Source organism: Panthera tigris, chromosome C2 (genome assembly GCF_018350195.1).
Source record: "Panthera tigris isolate Pti1 chromosome C2, P.tigris_Pti1_mat1.1, whole genome shotgun sequence".
Taxonomy (NCBI): Eukaryota; Metazoa; Chordata; class Mammalia; order Carnivora; family Felidae; genus Panthera; species Panthera tigris.
In genome coordinates, this window is record NC_056668.1 from 78,567,316 (window position 1) to 78,586,439 (window position 19,124).

General features: G+C 39.8%; 1 protein-coding gene across 6 annotated transcripts in view; it reads right to left on the minus strand.

Annotated features, from left to right (window-relative positions):
• Window positions 1-19,124, minus strand: part of LOC102953305 (LIM domain containing preferred translocation partner in lipoma) — a 673,846-nt gene that overhangs the window by 324,424 nt on the left and 330,298 nt on the right. For all 6 annotated transcript variants that reach the window (XM_042998791.1, XM_042998792.1, XM_042998793.1 and 3 more), the window contains one exon: window positions 16,005-16,130. In XM_042998791.1, coding sequence (XP_042854725.1) covers window positions 16,005-16,130 — 126 coding nt within the window. The remainder of the gene's footprint in view (window positions 1-16,004; window positions 16,131-19,124) is intronic.

Here is a 19,124-nt window from a genome sequence, read left to right on the forward strand (position 1 = left end):
GGGGAAGGATATGCTTATCATAAAATACATTATGTTTAGCAAGATACTGCATCTCATAACTGGGATGAGGTTGAAAAAAATATTTGTATATCATTTCATAGTTTACAAAGTACTTCAATGCATAGTATGCCATCAACTACTCACAGAAACATAGATGGTAGTCAGAGAATGTATTCATATCATGGGTAATAAAAATGAGGTTCAGAGAGATAAAATAACTGAATTCACGCTTCCAAACATGGCCAAGCTACAAGTGGAACTCTAGTTTTCTAAACCTAAATGCTCAGTCCAAGAATCGCAGTTGCAGATCATGCTTGATGAACGACAACAATACAAATCTTGTAGGTTCTGTCAACTTACTATGTAGCCAGACAAAGACATTTCTCTGAGTAAGGGTTTCCTACGCAGGAACTGAAGACGTCAGGCTAGTGTCTGTTGTTGACAAGGGGGCAGAGCCTTAATACAGCTGTAGAGATGAAAGAAAGGAGGAAGAAGGGGCTATTTACAAAACATTTAGTTGACAAGCAGCTTTGAAGGTTCTCAAAGTGTGGTCCCAACTACAGAACCATTTGAGCATTTCTTGAAATGCAAATTCTTGGGCCCCACTGGAGAAATTTTGGGGTGGGGGTGTGAGTCCAGCTATCTGTGTGTAACAAGCCCTCCAGGGCATTCTGAAGGACAAACAGTAACTTAACCATAGTTTTACATGCTTTAGTCTCTGCAATCGAGAGATATAATAAGAACAAATTATACCAAGAGTCCAATGATAGGCTTATTAAATTGTGACAAGTTCATAAGTCATGATTTTTGTTTTTAAAGTGAACCTTGCTCAATTACAAGAGGGATTATGGTGTAATGCACAGAAACAGATGTTGATGATTCATGCACATGTCAGATGAAAGGACAAGACTGGTTATTGCTCTAATTCTGGCTTTCCAGTCTATGCATTAGAAGCCACAGAAATAACCAAAAGGACTGGACAAAGGATAGAGGACAGCAACGTACTGTCTTCCAAATAATCTCAAAGGCTATGAGATAGGTTCCAAATCATCTCGAACACCATGAATTTGGGTTCAAATTATCTTAAAGAAAAACACATAAACTCTGTCTTTCAGTTTGCAGAAACTTCCCTCTGGCTGCACACAGTGACTTCTATCAACTTCAACTCTAATCTTAAAGAAAAATTGCCTATAACTAAGTAATAAAAGGACGGGAAAATCAATAGAGTTTTTTATTTTATGTGGGGCAAAAGCCATGGCAACTCAAAGCTAGAATCACCATAAGAAACGACATCATTCCTCAGGTCCAATTTACAGATAGATATTGAAACAGACCCAGAGAGAGGTAGTAACTATCCACTAGATGTCCTGGCCAATCACGGAAATTCTGGACCTCTTAACACATCTTAAATAATTGTTTCCAGAGGTCTAAACAAGTTGTTCCACTTGTTTCTTTTCAAGGGATGACATGTTCTTTGCAAAATCAAGGAAGTGGTCTCCTTCTGCTTGACCCTCACACTGTCTCACCTACAACCCTTCCCAGTGTCAACCAGAGTTCTACTGATAGTCACAAAGGCCGTCTTCCAAGGTCACTGGAGATTCTTGTCAGTAACAATGCTAATAAATCACACATCTGTACTAGCTATCACGGCAAACAGCACAAAGCCATTATTGAGGCTGAGTAGTTTGTCTTAGAAACAGAAATAGTCAATTTAGGGACCTGGAATATAATCAAGGTCTTTTGTACTTCTTTCCAAATTTTATATCAGGGAACAGAAAACTCCAAGCCTTGCAACCAAGAATACGAGTACCATGAAATACTAGCATCATTCAAATCAATTTTTCCCATCTGTTGCCTGAATTCCTTTCCAGAATTCTTGCCAAAATTCATTTGATAATGATGATGGTGGGGGGAATGGCAGTGATCACAGTGTTACGTGCAAGATAGTGTATTCACACGTTAGACACACACCCATTACTTCATGTGATCCTCATGTCAACTCTGAGATATGTTATTAACCAAGATTAATAAATGAGGTTCAGAAAGCTTAAAAAATGCACTTGGCCAATGCCAGAGTATCATTCCAAATGCCCCCAGTGAAGGCAAACTTGCTATCTTCTAAGGCAAGCTACTTTGAACTTTAACTGCCCTTACTGTTAGAAAGGCATTGTCCTTACACTGTATTGCTGACCACTTTGCTTCTAAATACCGATCCTTATTCTGCTCTCTAGAGCTAGCCTGTACATGCTTCTTCCCTAGGATGGATTCTCTGCTGTAATTGTCAGTCTGGATTTTCCCAATAGATGGTGAACTTATTTAAGGCAGGGGCCATGCACAATTTTATACTTGTATTCCAGGCATACTGCTCAACACAGAGCTTTAAAAAAATATTTTCAATTAAGACAGCATCCACATACCATAAAATCTACTTCAAAAATGTAAAATCACTGGTTCTTAACATATTCAAAGACTGTGAAATCAATACCATTGGCTAATTCCGCCTAATTCCAGAATATTTTAATCATTCCCAAAACAACTCCTGTACATATTAGTAGTCACTCCCTATTCTCCCCACCACCCAGCCACCAGTAACGAATATTTCTGTGTCTATAGATTTGCCTATTCATATAAATGGGATCATACAATACAAAGTCTTTTGTGTCCAGCTTCTTTCCTATAGAGTAATGCTTTCAAGGTCCATCCATAGTTACAGCATGTGTCAGTATTTCATTCCATTTTATAGCTAAATAATATTCAACTTTATGGATATGCCACCTTTTGTTTATTCATTCATCAACTGATTGATATTTAAGTTGTTTCCACTTTGGAGCTATTACAAATAATGCTCCCATGCACACTTATGTACAGGTTTTTATGTGGATATATGTTTAACTCATCTTGAATATAATAGGAATAGAATTTCTTGGTCTCATGATAGTTCTATGTCATATCCTTTGAGAAACTGCTAGACTTTTCCCAAAGTGGCTGCACTGTCTTACAATCAACCAGCAATGAATGTCAGTTCCAATTTCACTACATCCTTGCCAACAAGTGTTACTGTCTTTTTGTTTACAACCATCTAAGTGTGTATGAAGGGGTATCTCATTGTAGTTTCATTTGATCATTTCCTGGATGACTAATGACATCAAGCATCTTTCCCTATGTGTGCTAGCTTCTTCTGGATCTTTAGAGAAATATCTATTCAGATCCTCTGTTTTTTAATTGGGTTATCTGCCTTTTCCTGGAGTTGTAAGAGTCTTAACATAGGCTATATCAGACATATGACTTGCAAACATCTTCTCCCAGTTCATAGGTTGCTTGTTCACTTTCTTGATGGTGTCACCTGAGGCACACAAGTGTCTACTTTCAAAGAAGTCCAATGTATCTATTTTTTTTCCTTCAATTGTGTGTGCTTTTGGTGTTACTAATTCAAGGTCATTAAGATCACTCCTATATTTTCTCTAAGAATTTTATAGTTTTAGCTCTTATATTTATGTCTTTGATCCAATGTAAGTTAATTTTTGTATGTGATCTGAGGTACAGATCCAACTTCATTCTTTTGCATGTGGATATCCAATTGAAAAAGTATTCTTTCCCCATGAATGTCTTTGCACCCCTGTTGAAAATCAGGAGGCCATAAAAGTAAAGGTTTGTTTCTAGACTCTCGATCCCAGTCCACTGACCTACAGGTATACTCATGCCAGTACCACACGGCTTGATCCTTATAGCTTTGAAGTAAGGTTTTGAAAGTGGGAAGTGTGAGTCTTTTACTTTTCTTTTTCAAGATTAATTTGGCCATTCTTGGTCCCTTAAATTTTTATATGTATTTTAGAATGTGCTTGTCAACTTCTACAAAGAAGAAAAGTGGAATTCTGATAGGGATTGCTTTGAACCTGTAGAACAATTGGGGGAGCACGCCATCTTAATATTACATCTTCCAAGCAATGAACACAGGATGTCTCTCTACTCACTTAGGTCTTCTTTAATATTTTTCAACAATTCAACAGAAATTTTATGTTCAATTCAGTAATCAATGGTTAAAAGGGGGAAAAAAGTGAATAAATGAGTGAAGAAATCAATCAATGAATAAGAGAGAGAAACTCCAAGCAGTTCTTGGAAAATCATATACAATGGCCACCGCCTTCTTGAATCCCATTTACCCTCTCACAAAGCCATTCTCTAGGAGTCCCAGTTTTCACGATACATTTTAGTCCTTTTCTCATGGCTCCAGCCGTAATTCCCATTGTTTCTTTCTCTTTTGCTCATCGAATATGATGGATAATGGTAGAGAAGTGATGGCCTGAATGACACATCTCCATTCATACCCTTCCTTCAGAAGGAGCTCCAGGAAACTTGTTCTAACATAGCTGCAAACAGACCACTCTAATCCTCCCTCTTTTTTCTTCCCTTGCTGGTTGTGAGGTCTGATCTACAAGTGACTGCTAAAATAGATTTCCCCATAAACAGAGTTGAACATCATAACTTTTAGCTATGCTGGGTTGGCTGATGAGAAAAGGAGCCCTAAAATTAATATTACATAGAATATTATGTCATCCAGGATGCTGTTTATAAAAACTGTTTCCTCACTTTGACTGCCTGGGTAAGGATCAATTTAACATAAGTTGGCCATTTGGGAAGTAAAACATCACTCTGTGTAGGTTGGGTGGCAGAGAGAGCCAAGAAGATTCCTTACTGCTAAGGAGCTTAGCACATCTAGCAGCATCTAGGAAGCAGTATTCTCCACTATTTTCATATAAGTGGTCCAATATAAAAAAAGAGTTCAAGACATTTCACAATGATTCAGGTAATGGTCTTGTGCACATGGCTACAAGTACTTCAAGTTTCAAGAAATTCCACATTTCTTAAAAGAGACAAATAATGGGGTGCCTGGTGGCTCAGTTGGTTAAGCGTCCAACTTTGGCTCAGCTCATGACCTCACAGTTTGTGGGTTCGAGCCCCGTGGCGGGCTCTGTGCTGACAGCTCGGAGCCTGGAGCTGCTTCGAATTCTGTGTCTCCCTCTCTCTCTGCCCCTCCCCCGTTCATGCCCTGTCTCTCTCTCTCTCTCTCTCTCTCTCTCTCTCTCTCAAAAATAAATAAACATTAAAAAAAAGAGAGAGACAAATAAATATTCTATCTCTTTAGCCCACTTTAAGTCTTATATTTTATTTATACCAAAAGAGTATGTTACTCTAATGGAACCAGTGTTTACTACCAATATAAGCAAAGAATCCACTTAGAATTAAACCACCTCTTTTTAAAAAGTCTGAAGTTTACATATTTTGTGGGTGTTTACAGGCACATATATGTACACAGATTCAAAGCTTATTTTCATTTAAAAAGCATGAATTAGATTTAGGGAATTAATTAGTTTTGAAATGGCCTATAACTGGCATTTATTTATGACATTTCAAATTCTGGTCAGGAGGTATCAGAAACCTGATGTGGTAAAGGAAGGAGAAGATGAATCATAGAAGCCCAAGCAAAAAGAGTCATATGATAATCCTGCATTTTTTTTTTCCTGAAGAAAGGAAATATCTATCAGTTCATCAGTTAGGTAACTTTTGTCTCCTATCGCTGAATTCAAAGAATTTATCACATTGATCTTTGTGTTAGGAAACACTGAGTAATATATTCAGCAATTCTATAGAGGATACAGAATATAACTTGATGTTTAATTTTTATACCATCCCCAAAATAACAGAATAGTATAGTATTGAAACGTTAGCTGAATCAACAGCCATCGTTCAGCTGTCTTTCACAAAAGTCATTTGCCTCAGTTGTACATATTTTGTATTGATGTAAATACATATTCACTCTGGAAAAATTAGAAAGCAGCTCTACCTTTACCATGCACTAGCCCAAAGTCAAATCCAGATGGGATTATCTGACAGACCTGTAGGGTATGGATACTTACATCATTACTGAACTTGATGACAACATTTCTCATTTATTCAGTAAATATGAATTTGTCAGTCCCTTATATGTCAGGAAACAAAAGATAATCCTGCCTCAAGGACTTCATAGTCTGGTATTTCTCACAATTACTTCTTTGCTGTTCAAGCTTAAGGCATTACACACTTTCAGGTTATCTCAGTAAGGAATATTCTGTGAATAAAGTTATAAGATGTTTTACTTTACTTAAGTAATGTGTGATTCAGTACAGCAAAATGCACTCCAATTCCCTTCTATGGCCTTGGACTCCAATATGACTCCACAGTTTAGGACATTTGGGTGAGGACCCAGGGACCAAGCCGAGAAACACCTTCCAAAATTCACAAGGGGCCCTGTCTGCACTTACAAATGAAAACTATTACCTGCTGGTTCAACAGAAGTCTGTGCCCAATTGGTATCTTTTATTTCAATAAAATTCCAGCTTAGAGTTTTATAAGGAAATATGAATGTTCAAACTATGAAACACCACAAATTACAGTTTTTAATTTTTTTTTTTAACGTTTATTTTTGAGACAGAGAGAGACAGAGCATGAATGGGGGAGGGTCAGAGAGAGGGAGACACAGAATCGGAAGCAGGCTCCAGGCTCCGAGCCATCAGCCCAGAGCCCGACGCGGGGCTCGAACTCACGGACCGCGAGATCGTGACCTGAGCTGAAGTCAGACGCTTAACCGACTGAGCCACCCAGGCGCCCCACAAATTACAGTTTTAAACTGGTACTTAATATATTCACCGAAAGGCAATGTATGACTTTCCTGGTAGTTTTTCCACAGTGTGAAAAGAACCTTAACAGTTATACTCCAGTGTGATATTTTGTGTGGAGAACAGACCAGTTATTCACCGTGACAAATGGTGATATGTAGAACTGGTTATTAACCACCTCCAACCTTCTGTCTAATGACACCCATCATTATCACCATTATACTTTAGTTTGGCTATACAGCATATAAGAAATGGGTATCAAAATGGACAATGACAATATCTTAGCAGAGATATGCCTAAAATGTAATTTTCATATGTACTTATAACGGTAAAGTCTAATCACCTTAAGCAAAAAATAATAATAATAAATACATAATACATACATACATAATAAACACATAAATATATGTGTGTGTATATATACACACTTATATGTATATATATACATATATATGTACATATATACATATATGTACATATATATGCATGTATATATACACACATATATGCATGTACATATATATACATATATGTGCATATATATATATATATACACACATACACACACATATATACATATATATGTAGCTGGATTTGTACTCTGCTGTTTATTTTCTTAAAATTGAAAAAATTTCTTAAATTTTCAATTTCTTAAATTGAAAAAAAAAGGTAGGGGAGGACCATGGGGTTTCAGAGCAAGGCTACCACCAAAACAGATATTTAAATAGCGGGAGAAGATGAAAGAAATAAGGAAACCAGTCCAGGCAAGAAAGCTCTTTAACTTTGCAAATGTGATGTGTGCTTCTGTGTGGACACAGAGCTAATCATTTCCACTAAGATGCTGTTGAAAAAAGAAGAACATCAGGAGTCAGCCTTGTGCATTTCTCTTTAAACCAAGGCCTGGATGGAGTGATGCTGTGCAATGTAACACACAAGCACCTCGGAGCCCAGGACTCATCAAGGTCTGGCAAATAAATCAGTTAAAGGCTACCCCAGAGACCACGGCCAAGGCACCATAGATAACCCCTCACCCACCCCAGTCTCCCAGGCAGGGGCTGGCTTCTGCATGGTGTTCAGCAGGAGCCGCTTGCTCAGCTCCATCACTGCCAGGGGCTAACCTAAGGTACACACTAGGAGCACATTCTTCCACTGGGGTAGGTGAAACAGACATTTCTGTGTGACAGTTTTGTACAGTCGTGATCCAAGGTATATTTTCGGCCTAAATTTCCACTCGGAAAAATGTTACATTTTCATGGCACTCAAAACAAAGATTAAAATTTAACTTTATTATGATTTGTCACATAGGATGCAAACAGAAGCATAACCTTCTAAAAAAAAAAGGAGGAGGTATAAATGTTATTGAGATGCAATTATATACAATCTAAAAATTAATTGCCCGTCATCAAACTCTTGGCATGCACCTTCTGAGTCAGCTAACCACTCCTCCACCCCCATCTCATTGTTCTTTAACTGTTGAAGTTCTCCGACAGGTACAGACTAATTCAAAATAAACCGTATCTTCTAAACATGGACAGTGCAAATGAAGATCTGTTTTTCTTCTCAAATGGAATTTTCCCACATTTTATTTTATTGTACTCCCACTCATATCTTATATATATGAGGTTTCTACAGAGCGTTAACTTTCCCCATAGTTCTCAAAGAAAGCTATTAGTAAACAGACAATACAGATATATAGGCAACTATGGCTTTTATTTTCCCTAACAAATCACAAGACGCTCCTAAATTTTTCCCAAGAGAATACAGGGAAAGGAAGATAAAGCCATCCACACCTATTCCCTTTTTCAAACAGCATAAGACCCAGATCTGATCTCAATTCTCAAGAAGCCAAATAAAAACCAGCAAGGGCCCATTCTGCGGGGATAGCCTGCGTCCCCATTACAGCATCGATGTGCCGTGGCTTTCATGTCCCAGTGGCCTACATGTTTGGGTTGCTCTGAATGATACGAAATATTAAAAATTTAATTACTAATTAATCTCCCCTGCAGCTGTTCGTGGCTTCTGCAAGCTAGAACAGGGAGCGCAAGAGAATAGAAGATCCACGGCACCACGAGACTCCACCCTGATTACACTGACTCCAAGCCCTCGGGCCACATGAATTCCTAATAAAAAGCCTTCCATACAACACACACTCACTGAGAAATACTTTCTCAGGTTGTCTCATAGATTAGTGTTCTATGAAAAGAACTTAGTGTGGGAGCCCAGGTAGTGTAATTAGAGATGTGTCCATGTGATGAAACAGCATTTATGTACTCAGTTTCCAAATAGACTAAGAAGTTCTAGCAATTGTTAAATGCCTTAAATTAGGAAGATAAATACATCATTTATAGGGCAAACAACATTCAGAAAGGATAAGCTCCAAATCTTCAAAGCCCTACAGCTTTAAAGCAAGCTCCACAAGCTAACAATTCCAAAACAAAACAGGAAGAATTGAGTGAAAGGTTGCTTTGAGACATCTAATTCCTTGTAGCTCTAGAACAATATTGTATTTCTGCAAACGGGAAGTAATTGTAGTTACCATGCCCATTTTATTTTATTTTTTTAATATAAAAATTTATTGTCAAATTGGTTTCCATACAACACCCAGTGCTCATCCCAACAGGTGCCCTCCTCAATGCCCATCACTCCCTTTCCCCTCTCTCCCACCCCCCTTCAACCCTCAGTTGATTCTCAGTTTTTTGTTTTCAATATATGAAGTTTATTGTCAAATTGGTTTCCATACAACACCCAGTGCTCATCCCAAAAGGTGCCTTCCTCAATACCCATCACCCACCCTCCCCTCCCTCCCACAACCCCATCAGCCCTCAGTTTGTTTTCAGTTTTTAAGAGTCTCTTATGCTTTGGCTCTCTCCCACTCTAACCTCTTTTTTTTTCCCCTCCCCCTCCCCCATGGGTTTCTGTTAAGTTTCTCAGGATCCACCTAAGAGTGAAAACATATGGTATCTGTCTTTCTCTGTATGGCTTATTTCACTTAGCATCACACTCTCCAGTTCCATCCACGTTGCTACAAAAGGTCATATTTCATTCTTTCTCATTGCCACGTAGTACTCCATTGTGTATATAAACCACAACTTCTTTATCCATTCATGAGTTGATGGACATTTAGGCTCTTTCTATCATTTGACTATTGTTGAAAGTGCTACTGTAAACATTGGGGTACAAGTGCCCCTATGCATCCGCACTCCTATATCCCTTGGGTAAATTCCTAGGCGTGCTATTGCTGGGTCATAGGTCTATTTTTAATTTTCTGAGGAACCTCCACACTGTTTTCCAGAGTGGCTGCACCAGTTTGCATTCCCACCAACAGTGCAAGAGGGTTCCCGTTTCTCCACATCCTCTCCAGCATCTATAGTCTCCTGATGTGTTCATTTTAGCCACTCTGACTGGTGTGAGGTGGTATCTGACTGTGGTTTTGACTTGTATTTCCCTGATGAGGAGCGACATTGAGCATCTTTTCATGTGCCTGCTGGCCATCTGAATGTCTTCTTTAGAGAAGTGTCTAGTAAGAAATTGCTGAGGCTGAGGTCAGAGAGGTTTTTCATGCAGAATCCCAGACTTCAGCCTCTACTACAAAGCTGTAATCATCAAGACAGCATGGTATTGGCACAAAAACAGACACACAGACCAACAGAATAGAACACAGACTCCAGAACTGGACCCACAAAAGTATGGCCAACTAATCTTTGACAAAGCAGGAAAGAATATCCAATGGAAAAAAAGACAGTCTCTTTAACAAATGGTGCTGGGAGAAGTGGACAGCAACATGCAGAAGAATGAAACTAGACCACTTTCTTACACCATTCACAAAAATAAACCCAAAATGGATGAAGAATCTGAATGTGAGACAGGAAGCCATCAAAACCCTAGAGGAGAAAGCAGGGAAAAACCTCTCTGGCCTCAGCCACAGCAATTTCTTACTTGACACGTCTCCAAAGGCAAGGGAATTAAAAGCAAAAATGAACTATTGGGACCTCATGAAAATAAAAAAGCTTCTGCACTGCAAAGGAAACAATCAACAAAACTAAAAGGCAACGGACAGAACAGGAAAAGATATTTGCAAATGACATTTCGAACAAAGGGCTAGTACCATGTCCATTGTAGAAATAAAAGGAAGGTCAGCCTGGTGAGGTGACAGTTCACACAAGTGAAGTTCTTTCTAGAGAGATGGTCACATGGAATTGAGAAGACGGTAGTCTTCTTACTGGCAAATTTGGAGTCTAAGCTACCAAACTATCCCCAACCCTATCCTTATCTCCAAAATTTCTCCAAAAATTTTCATACTGGCATGAATGAGGATAATGAAATCCCTTTATCAATTTTGTCCATTATCAATTCAAAAGCAACTTGATTCAAACGTCACCATGAAATATTAATATAAACTACGTGAAAGATCTTCCAGGTCACCTAGACACCAGCTCCAACACTACCACACTCCTTATAGGAAGAAGAGGCAGCTTTGTTCTAGGAATTAGAAGACCAGCATTCCAGCTCTGCCTTCGCTGGGAGAACGGAAAAATAAGTCCATGATTTATCCTCTGTCTTCTAAGAAATTGGCAGAATTGCAACGGATCCCTCGTGTAGCTGCACTTCTACCAAGAAATGATGTTCAATGGGTGGGGTCTAGTTACATACTATCTCACAGGTGCTAAATGGTAATACGTTTTCTGTTTACTTTGGAGGTATGTTCTTTATCTACTCCTTTGTTATGTTTCCAAGACACATTTTTTAGGAGAAGTATCACAAAAGAGAGACACTGTGGAATAAACTAATTGAGATGCTAAAAAGAACCAAACTGTCCCCTGGTTGTTGTTATCATCCACAGAGAACCATTCTGACATGGTTCAGGAAAAAGACAATCATTCATCTTGCCTCTAACTGAGCCTCACTGAGCAATGTTCTTTCCCTGTCTGGGGAAAAACTTGCCTTCTGCAAAGCAAGTGTTTGGCTACATGACCTCGAAAGCTCACTTAAGCTCTGATACTCTATGATCATATTGGGTCTGTGATTTACACATTAACTACCTCTGACCTTCTCACACCTGTTCGTCCAAAACTAACACACACATATAGAAATGATCAGAAATTTTAGTTTCAAACACGGAGGTAGTATAATTGCATACCTCTGTGAAGTGTCACAGATGTATATACTTTTACATTATGAAATTTGTTTTTAAAATTACCCCCAATTCCAATGCAGCAAGAAGCTGTAGGAGTTGCTACCCATAACACCCCTCCACCCTCCCCACCCCCCCACCCCTGCCGATTCCTCCTCTTACTATGAGTCCTTGGGCATCAAGAGGGCTACCTAGGTATTAAGTACATGTGATTCCTTCATCCACCATTGCCCTTTGCATTCCACATACCCTATACGTCACAATGTCCCTAACTCATTCTTCAAGCAAGGCATTTGCTTTCAACATTCCCTGGCTTCCTCATTCCTGTTTTTCTGGTACCTTGAATCCCACGCGCTTCCCATGACATATGCAACCAAGTAAGTACACCTGCTCCCTGCTCTGTGAGGTCCTCCTGGACACTTCTGTAGAAAGGCATAAAGTACAATGCTGATATTCCTAGTTTTGATTTTCCAACAATTTCAACATCTGGTAAGTCACATGGTGACTGCAAGTCGCACAACAGGGAAGTCTTCCTTTTGTGTCCTTTAGAATTGTTTACGCGCTTGTCTTTTCTCTAAGACTAGGAATTATTCCAGAGCAAGGACCTGTTGATACCGATCTTTGTATTTCCAATGTCTAATCCACAGTGGGATCTCAATAAATGTTAGGTGAATGGATGAATATGTAAAATTAAGCAACATTTCCCAAAATAAAAAATAGATAAATCAGCACACAAAACTAAAGTTGGGAAATCTGAGAGCAGGAAACGTTTGCTTGGAAAAAGGAGGAAAATGCTCCATAAAATCTATTTTTAAAAGCGCAGACATTTTTTTTTAAGTTACATGAATAGAGCTCTTTTGGACCTCTCACTCGGCAAATATTCCACATATATCATCATTTTCCCTCAGATCCATGAATCAAAGCAGCCTTTACAAAGGTGATTCAGAGGTGGGCTTGGGAAAGCATACAATACCTGCTTAAATAATGAGAAATCATAGACCTACTAGCCTACTTTAAGTGTTCGCGTGACTCAACAGATTTTGCAATTTGCTTTGGATCAAAAATGGAAACATCAAAGTTGGGCATTAACAGTGCATTTCTAGGACTTTCCAAGTACCTTTTAATTATAACACAACACAGTCTCCTGCAGATATCATCTTCTCTTGACACATAATTTTTAATATTTTAAGTGTGTGATTATTGTTCTCACAGCATATAATTATGTTAACCAATAAATACTAACACATCTAATTCAGTTCCACCAGAGTGAAGATAATTCAGAAAAATGGGATGTATCTCCCAATTAACTCTTGATTTCCTAAATTAGAATAATAAAACAAAAGTTAGAAAGGATCGCTCTTTAATTTTAGGCACAAAGGAAGTAGATCTTTCTCCTAATTCTTAACTTACTCTATTTAAGGGTTACCATTATTAACATTTTTTAACCCTCTAAATGCTTTACTTTTTAGGAGAAAGCCATATTTAAGGGAAACCGTTACTCATATGACTGTATAGTTTGTCACTGGTAAAAAAAAAACAAAAACAAAACATAAACAAACAAAAATCCTGGCATCCTCTGTCTTATTCGAGAACTTAGAACCAAGCACACAAAAAAGCCAAGGCCCAGCTGTGCCCACACTGTACTCATGTGCCCTGAGAAGGTCACTTACCTGCCACATCGTAGTTGCCTCATCTACAAAGTTAGCACACTATCTGTATCTAGCAGTTGAGATATCTGTACCTTACTCAAGTGAGAAAATGCAAAAGTGCTTTACAATCAGTAAAGTACTGTCCAAATATCAGTGATTACGAGTTTGTGTGCACAGTAAGATGGCTCAAACAAAAACGAAGCTGCTGAATAATCCATTAAAATGCAGTGATTTATGGGAGGCAGGCACAGACATAGCCTTAAAGAATGAATGCTATATTAAGCAAAAAACTCTGGGCAGAACCTCTCCAGTGTGTATTAGTGTATAATAATTTAGGAGATAAAAAAAAAAGATTAAGCCAAAGTCCTATTACAAAAAGGGTGGGTCAAAATAGTATTTGAGCAGAAGACAGATGAGTCCAGATGAAAAGTCAGTGGTTTCACTGTGCTGAGAAACTGGGCTTGAGGTATTTGCTGGGTAGAACTGGAAAAATGTTTAGCACCAAACAATGGTCATAAACTTGCTTATGAAGTCAGCAAGGCATGTTGAAGAATAATTCTCAGACTTGGGTTCATCCTCCTGCATCCTTCCCGATGTTGTTGTTGGGTTTGTTGTTGTTATCCAAAATGAATTTTAGCTTTCCCCTGCTTAAGAACCTTCAACTATTCCCCATTGTCTATAAAAATCAGGCCAAAATGTCAATCTGGCATTCACATGTGTCCACGGACTCGCAGTAGGGAACCATCTGGTCCTAGAGCCCACTCCAAGCCTTCATTGGCCTCGTCTGCTGCTTGCCATTCTCTGAATACACCCTGGACCTTCCTGCTTTACAGCTCATGCTGTTCTCCCCTCTGCACCCCAACAATCCAATGCCACCCATCCCGGTAGCTGAACATGCAAGTCTTCGGATAAACCTTCTCAGAGTTCTGAGTACTCAGAAAGTACTACTTTCACGTGCTTCTACCATATTTGCCATAGTTTAACTTCTGAAATCATGGGCTCTTGGAAGATGGTGGCTTGGCTCTCTTTTTCGCCCTATCAACCGCCGACTTTCCTTCTCCCAAAAGGTCCCCCCAAAAGACCACAGCGCCTGCGACGTACCTGCAGCTCAGGGCATTTTTTCCAGAAATGAAATGCATTTTTACTGGAGCCAAGAGCCAAGAGCCAAGACAGGTGAGGAACCACTAAGCTCTGGTGTCTTTTGCCTGGTGCCCCCACACGGCTGATGAACCCATTATGTGTTCGGAAAAGGTAATGGGACTATGTAAAGAGGTAAAGAGGAAAGTACTGCCACCTTATGTGTGGAAATGGGTGACAGCGGAGAGGCAGGACAGGGTTTTCGTTCATGAAAGAAACCATCATGAATTCAGGAGCTGCTGTTCAAGAACCAGAGTGAGACTCAGAGTGCCGTATGCGCTGTCACTTAGTCAAACAAACATCACTCCAGTCAAACAACAGCGACGACGGTGCCAATCCCATGTTTGCACCTAGAGTTCTGCTGGCTGTCTTCTGAGGACTCGGAAGCCCTAGAATAGATTTACCGTTGCCTTCTCAAGACCTGAAGGAGGGGAGCTGGCCAACAGCAGTGGAAGCTCAGCTTCTGAAATGTAGATAATAAACTATGGAGCAGAGAAATAGCCACGCTCTAAAGTAAGCAAAGAAATGCACAGAAGAGCTCATATCAAGGCTCCATTAGAATCAAAAAACAGATTCTAATTGCTACCACTAATTCTGGTGAGACTGAGGAGTATAATAGTGAAAGCTATTCAGAATCTTTGGAAAGAAAAGTTAAGAAAGTGATTATACTCCTCAGTGAAGAAATCCCAACCCGAGGAAATCTGAGACAGAGAAAGAGATCCCAGGAAAACAGAGATGAGAGGCGCCTGGGTGGCTCAGTTGGTTAAGCGTCTGACTCTTGATTTCAGCTCAAGTCATGATCTCATGGTTCATGGAATCGAGCCCTATGTTGGCCTCTGTGCTGACAGCATGGAGCCTGCTTGGGATTCTCTACCCCACCCCTGCCCCTCCCGCCTCACTTACTCTCTCTCTCAAAAATAAATAATAAATAAACTTTGGGAAACGTTGAAAAATATTTTTAAAAAGAAAATATACATGAACATGTCCCTCATAACATTACTTACAACAACAACCAGAAAACGAAAGCCACTTTAACATCCAACATAAGAGGTTTCTTTACAGAAGATATAGCCCTCACTTTAACTTTAACATGGCCATGCTAAATCCTATTTGTGAAGACTATACAGACATACAACAAAAGAGTTCACACAGGGAAAGTCAGAAAAAGAACAGTGCAATAAAATAAGAAGAAATTTAATTTTCACAACATTTCAAACATCTTGTATTCTTTTAAAAAAATACTAGCAAATTCAATTTAAAAGCTTTCTGTCAACCAACATACGTTGATATTTATTCAATAAAAAGACAACATAGACCGCTGACCCTGAGAAGATCAAAAAAGAACGGAAAGGCAATAAGACGCAGCATGTTCTGTTGGGTAACTGTGGACTCTCTGTGGCCAGCAATGTGGCCATATTTACAGAAGGATCTTACCTGTGGAGGCCGAGGCTTGTAGGGCGAGCTGCACTCAAGGTCGGCCAAGATGCTAGTCAGCGAGTCTATCTCGGCATCCAGGCTAGAACGTCTCTCCTCAAGGGTCTTGCCTCCAGGATTTCCCTGCTAGAAGCATCACAGGCATGTTACAAAAATAATGACAGTAATAGTAATAATAAAAAATCTCCAGTTTCTAGTGATATCAGTCTATGTGCAAATCTCTCAAGTTACAGTGTGACTTTGCCCAAGCTTTTCAGCACCTCAGTTTTGTTTCTGTTTTTGTTTTTGTTTTTTTAGCTTTTGCAAAACCTGGAGTAGAATTACCTTCTTTTGACAAATAAGAAAACTGAAAGATATGAAGTGATTTTCCTAAGATCACACACATTAGAGGCTTTCTCTTTTGATGAGTATACAAGCAAAAGGAAATAAATGTCTCCATCCCTGTGCTGAAGGAGCAGATCCAACTGTGGAGTTATTGCAAGTCCTCTGTGTTCAGAAACCATCACACAGAATTATGACATTTGAGTGGGAACAGGAAGGGGCAAGGGCAGAGACAGACAGCCCAGGAAGAGGAATTGGTGGGCCAAGTGCAGGTACCAGGTGTGTCTGAGAGAGACAATGCATTCCAAGCACTTCACCTCCAAAGTGCGCCAGCAGGGGTCTGCTCAGGGTTCTGGCCAAGGGGCTGCAGAGAACACATGTGGTTGTGGTTACTGATTACGAAGCGGGGCCATTACAGGGCAAGACACTGTCACAAGGGCATTCCCAGGAATCGTGAGCAGACTGGAGGAAAGCAAGCAAACGGTTTGGCTCGAGCTTAAGGCAAGGTAACGGAAAGTAAGATGGTCATAGGATTTGGAAGCAGAGTGAGTTAGTCTTTTTTTTAATGTGTATTTATTTATTTTGAGAGAGATAAAGAGTGTGAGAGAGTGAGTGGGGGAAGGGCAGAGGAAGAGGAAGACACAGAATCTGAAGCAGGCTCCAGGCTCTGAGCTGTCAGTACAGAGCCCGACACAGGGTTCAAACTCAGGAACCATGAGATCATGACCTGAGCTAAGTCGGAGGCTTAACTGACTGAGCCACCCAGGCGCCCCATGTATGTTTATTTTTATATCCTGCAAACTTAATGAACTCACCTATTAGTTTTAAGAGGTTCATTTGTTGTGTTTTGTTTTGTTTTGTTGTTTTTAAGAATCCTTGTAATTTTCTATGTAGCTAATCATGTCATCTATAAATTGGGACAATTTTATTTTGGGGGAACCTGGGCGGCTGACTCGGTTAAGCATCTGACTCTTGACCTTGGATCAGATTATGATCTCATGGTTCGTGGGGCTGGAACTCACGAACCGTGAGATCATGACCTAAGCCGAAGTTGGACACTCAACTGACTGAGCCACCCAGGCATCTCTTAAAGTATTATTTTAGGGGCACCTTGGTGGCTCAGTCGGTTGACTGTCCAACTCTTGATTTCAGCTCAGGTCCTAATCTCACAGTTTGTGAGTTTGAGCCCCAAGTCAGGCTCTGTGCTGACAGCGTGGAGCCTGCTTGGGATTCTCTCTCTCCTTCTCTCTTTCTGCTTCTCTCTCTCTCTCAAAAGAAATAAATAAACTTATAAAACTATTCTTTTAAGGTGACAAAGTTACTAGTGATTGTGGATTGTACTGGGAGTGTCTCTTTCAACTCCATCAAGAAACCGAAGTATATCTGCAATGAGACCCAACCAAAATGAAATAATGGGAAATTAGTGTCATCTCATCAACTCTACTGAACTTCTCTGAAGCAGTTAAATATCAGGATAGGCTGCTAAAGAGTTTAGAAAAAGCATCAGCCAGGATGCTTGGGTGGCTCAGTCAGTTAACTGTCTGACTTTGGCTCAGGTCATGATCTCACGGCTTGTGGGTCAGACCCTGTGTCGGGCTCTGTGCTGAGAGCTCAGAGCATGGAGCTTGCTTCAGATTCTGTGTCTCTTTCTCCTCTCTCTCTCTCTCTCTCTGTCCTTCCCCTGCTAGCACTCTGTCTCTCTCTCTCTCTCTCTCTCTCTCTCTCTCAAAAATAAATAAACTTAAAAAAAATTAAAAGAAAAGAAAGAAATGTATTAGGCAAGAAACCAGAATATCCCCAGCGACAACAACAAATAGGGTACACTGACACGCCAGCATTCAATCTTACAATTCTCTAAGTAAACTTATCTTATTAATGATGTGCTAAATCAGGTAACGATAGCACAATAGCACTGTCTGTTAATATCAGTAGTTCTTTTTCCTCTAGTAGCCTGCTCACCGGACCAGCTTTCCTGAGTCCCAGAACTTAAATTTAAGTCTCTACATAAAACAGACCTAATAGGCTCTGGTGTGTCTGTCCATCATTTGTGAATTTAGCCCGTGTAAGTTAATCCCTCTGGACTTGATCTGTCCCAGGCACACAGATAACATCAACATCTATGACGTCACGGCCCAGCCCCATGGAGCCAAAACAGATTGTCGTCTGTCCCAGAAGTAGTGGTATTCTTACTTGTGAGCCCTCTCTGAATAAGGGTATCATTCATCACACTATCTAAAGCAGCTTCCTCATCATTTTCTGGTTCTGAATGTATTTCTACGACCCTTGTATGGTACTCTAACCTCTCACCTTGTTTTTCTCATAATATCAATCATCTTTTAATATCTTAATATTATCTTTTAATATTATCTTTTATTTGGCTGTCTGTCATCAGTTGGCCCAAGAGAACGTGAGCTTCCTGAGGACAGAATTTTGTCCATTTAGCTCCTTGCTGTTTCCCCACAGTCTTGCTAGGGCCCGATCCATGGACGTGTTCAATAAATTCTTTGAGTAAATAAATGAATAACGACTGACTCTGCCACAGGTCCAGCCAGCAACCTTTTTCATATCAGAACCTTTTGGGTAAAAGCAGCCAGAGGTACAATAGGCTCAGTGGATGCTCTTGTATATCGAATATGTAATATGTTCTAGAAAGGGAATCAGAGTCCCAGGGTGCATGAGTGTGCACACCTGTATATGCCTGTATATTCCATGCTGTATGACCCATATTAGCAGGTTGCCCTTAAGAAAACCGAGATTCCCCCGGCTCTCTTGCCAAAGCCAAAAATAGAAAACAGTGTC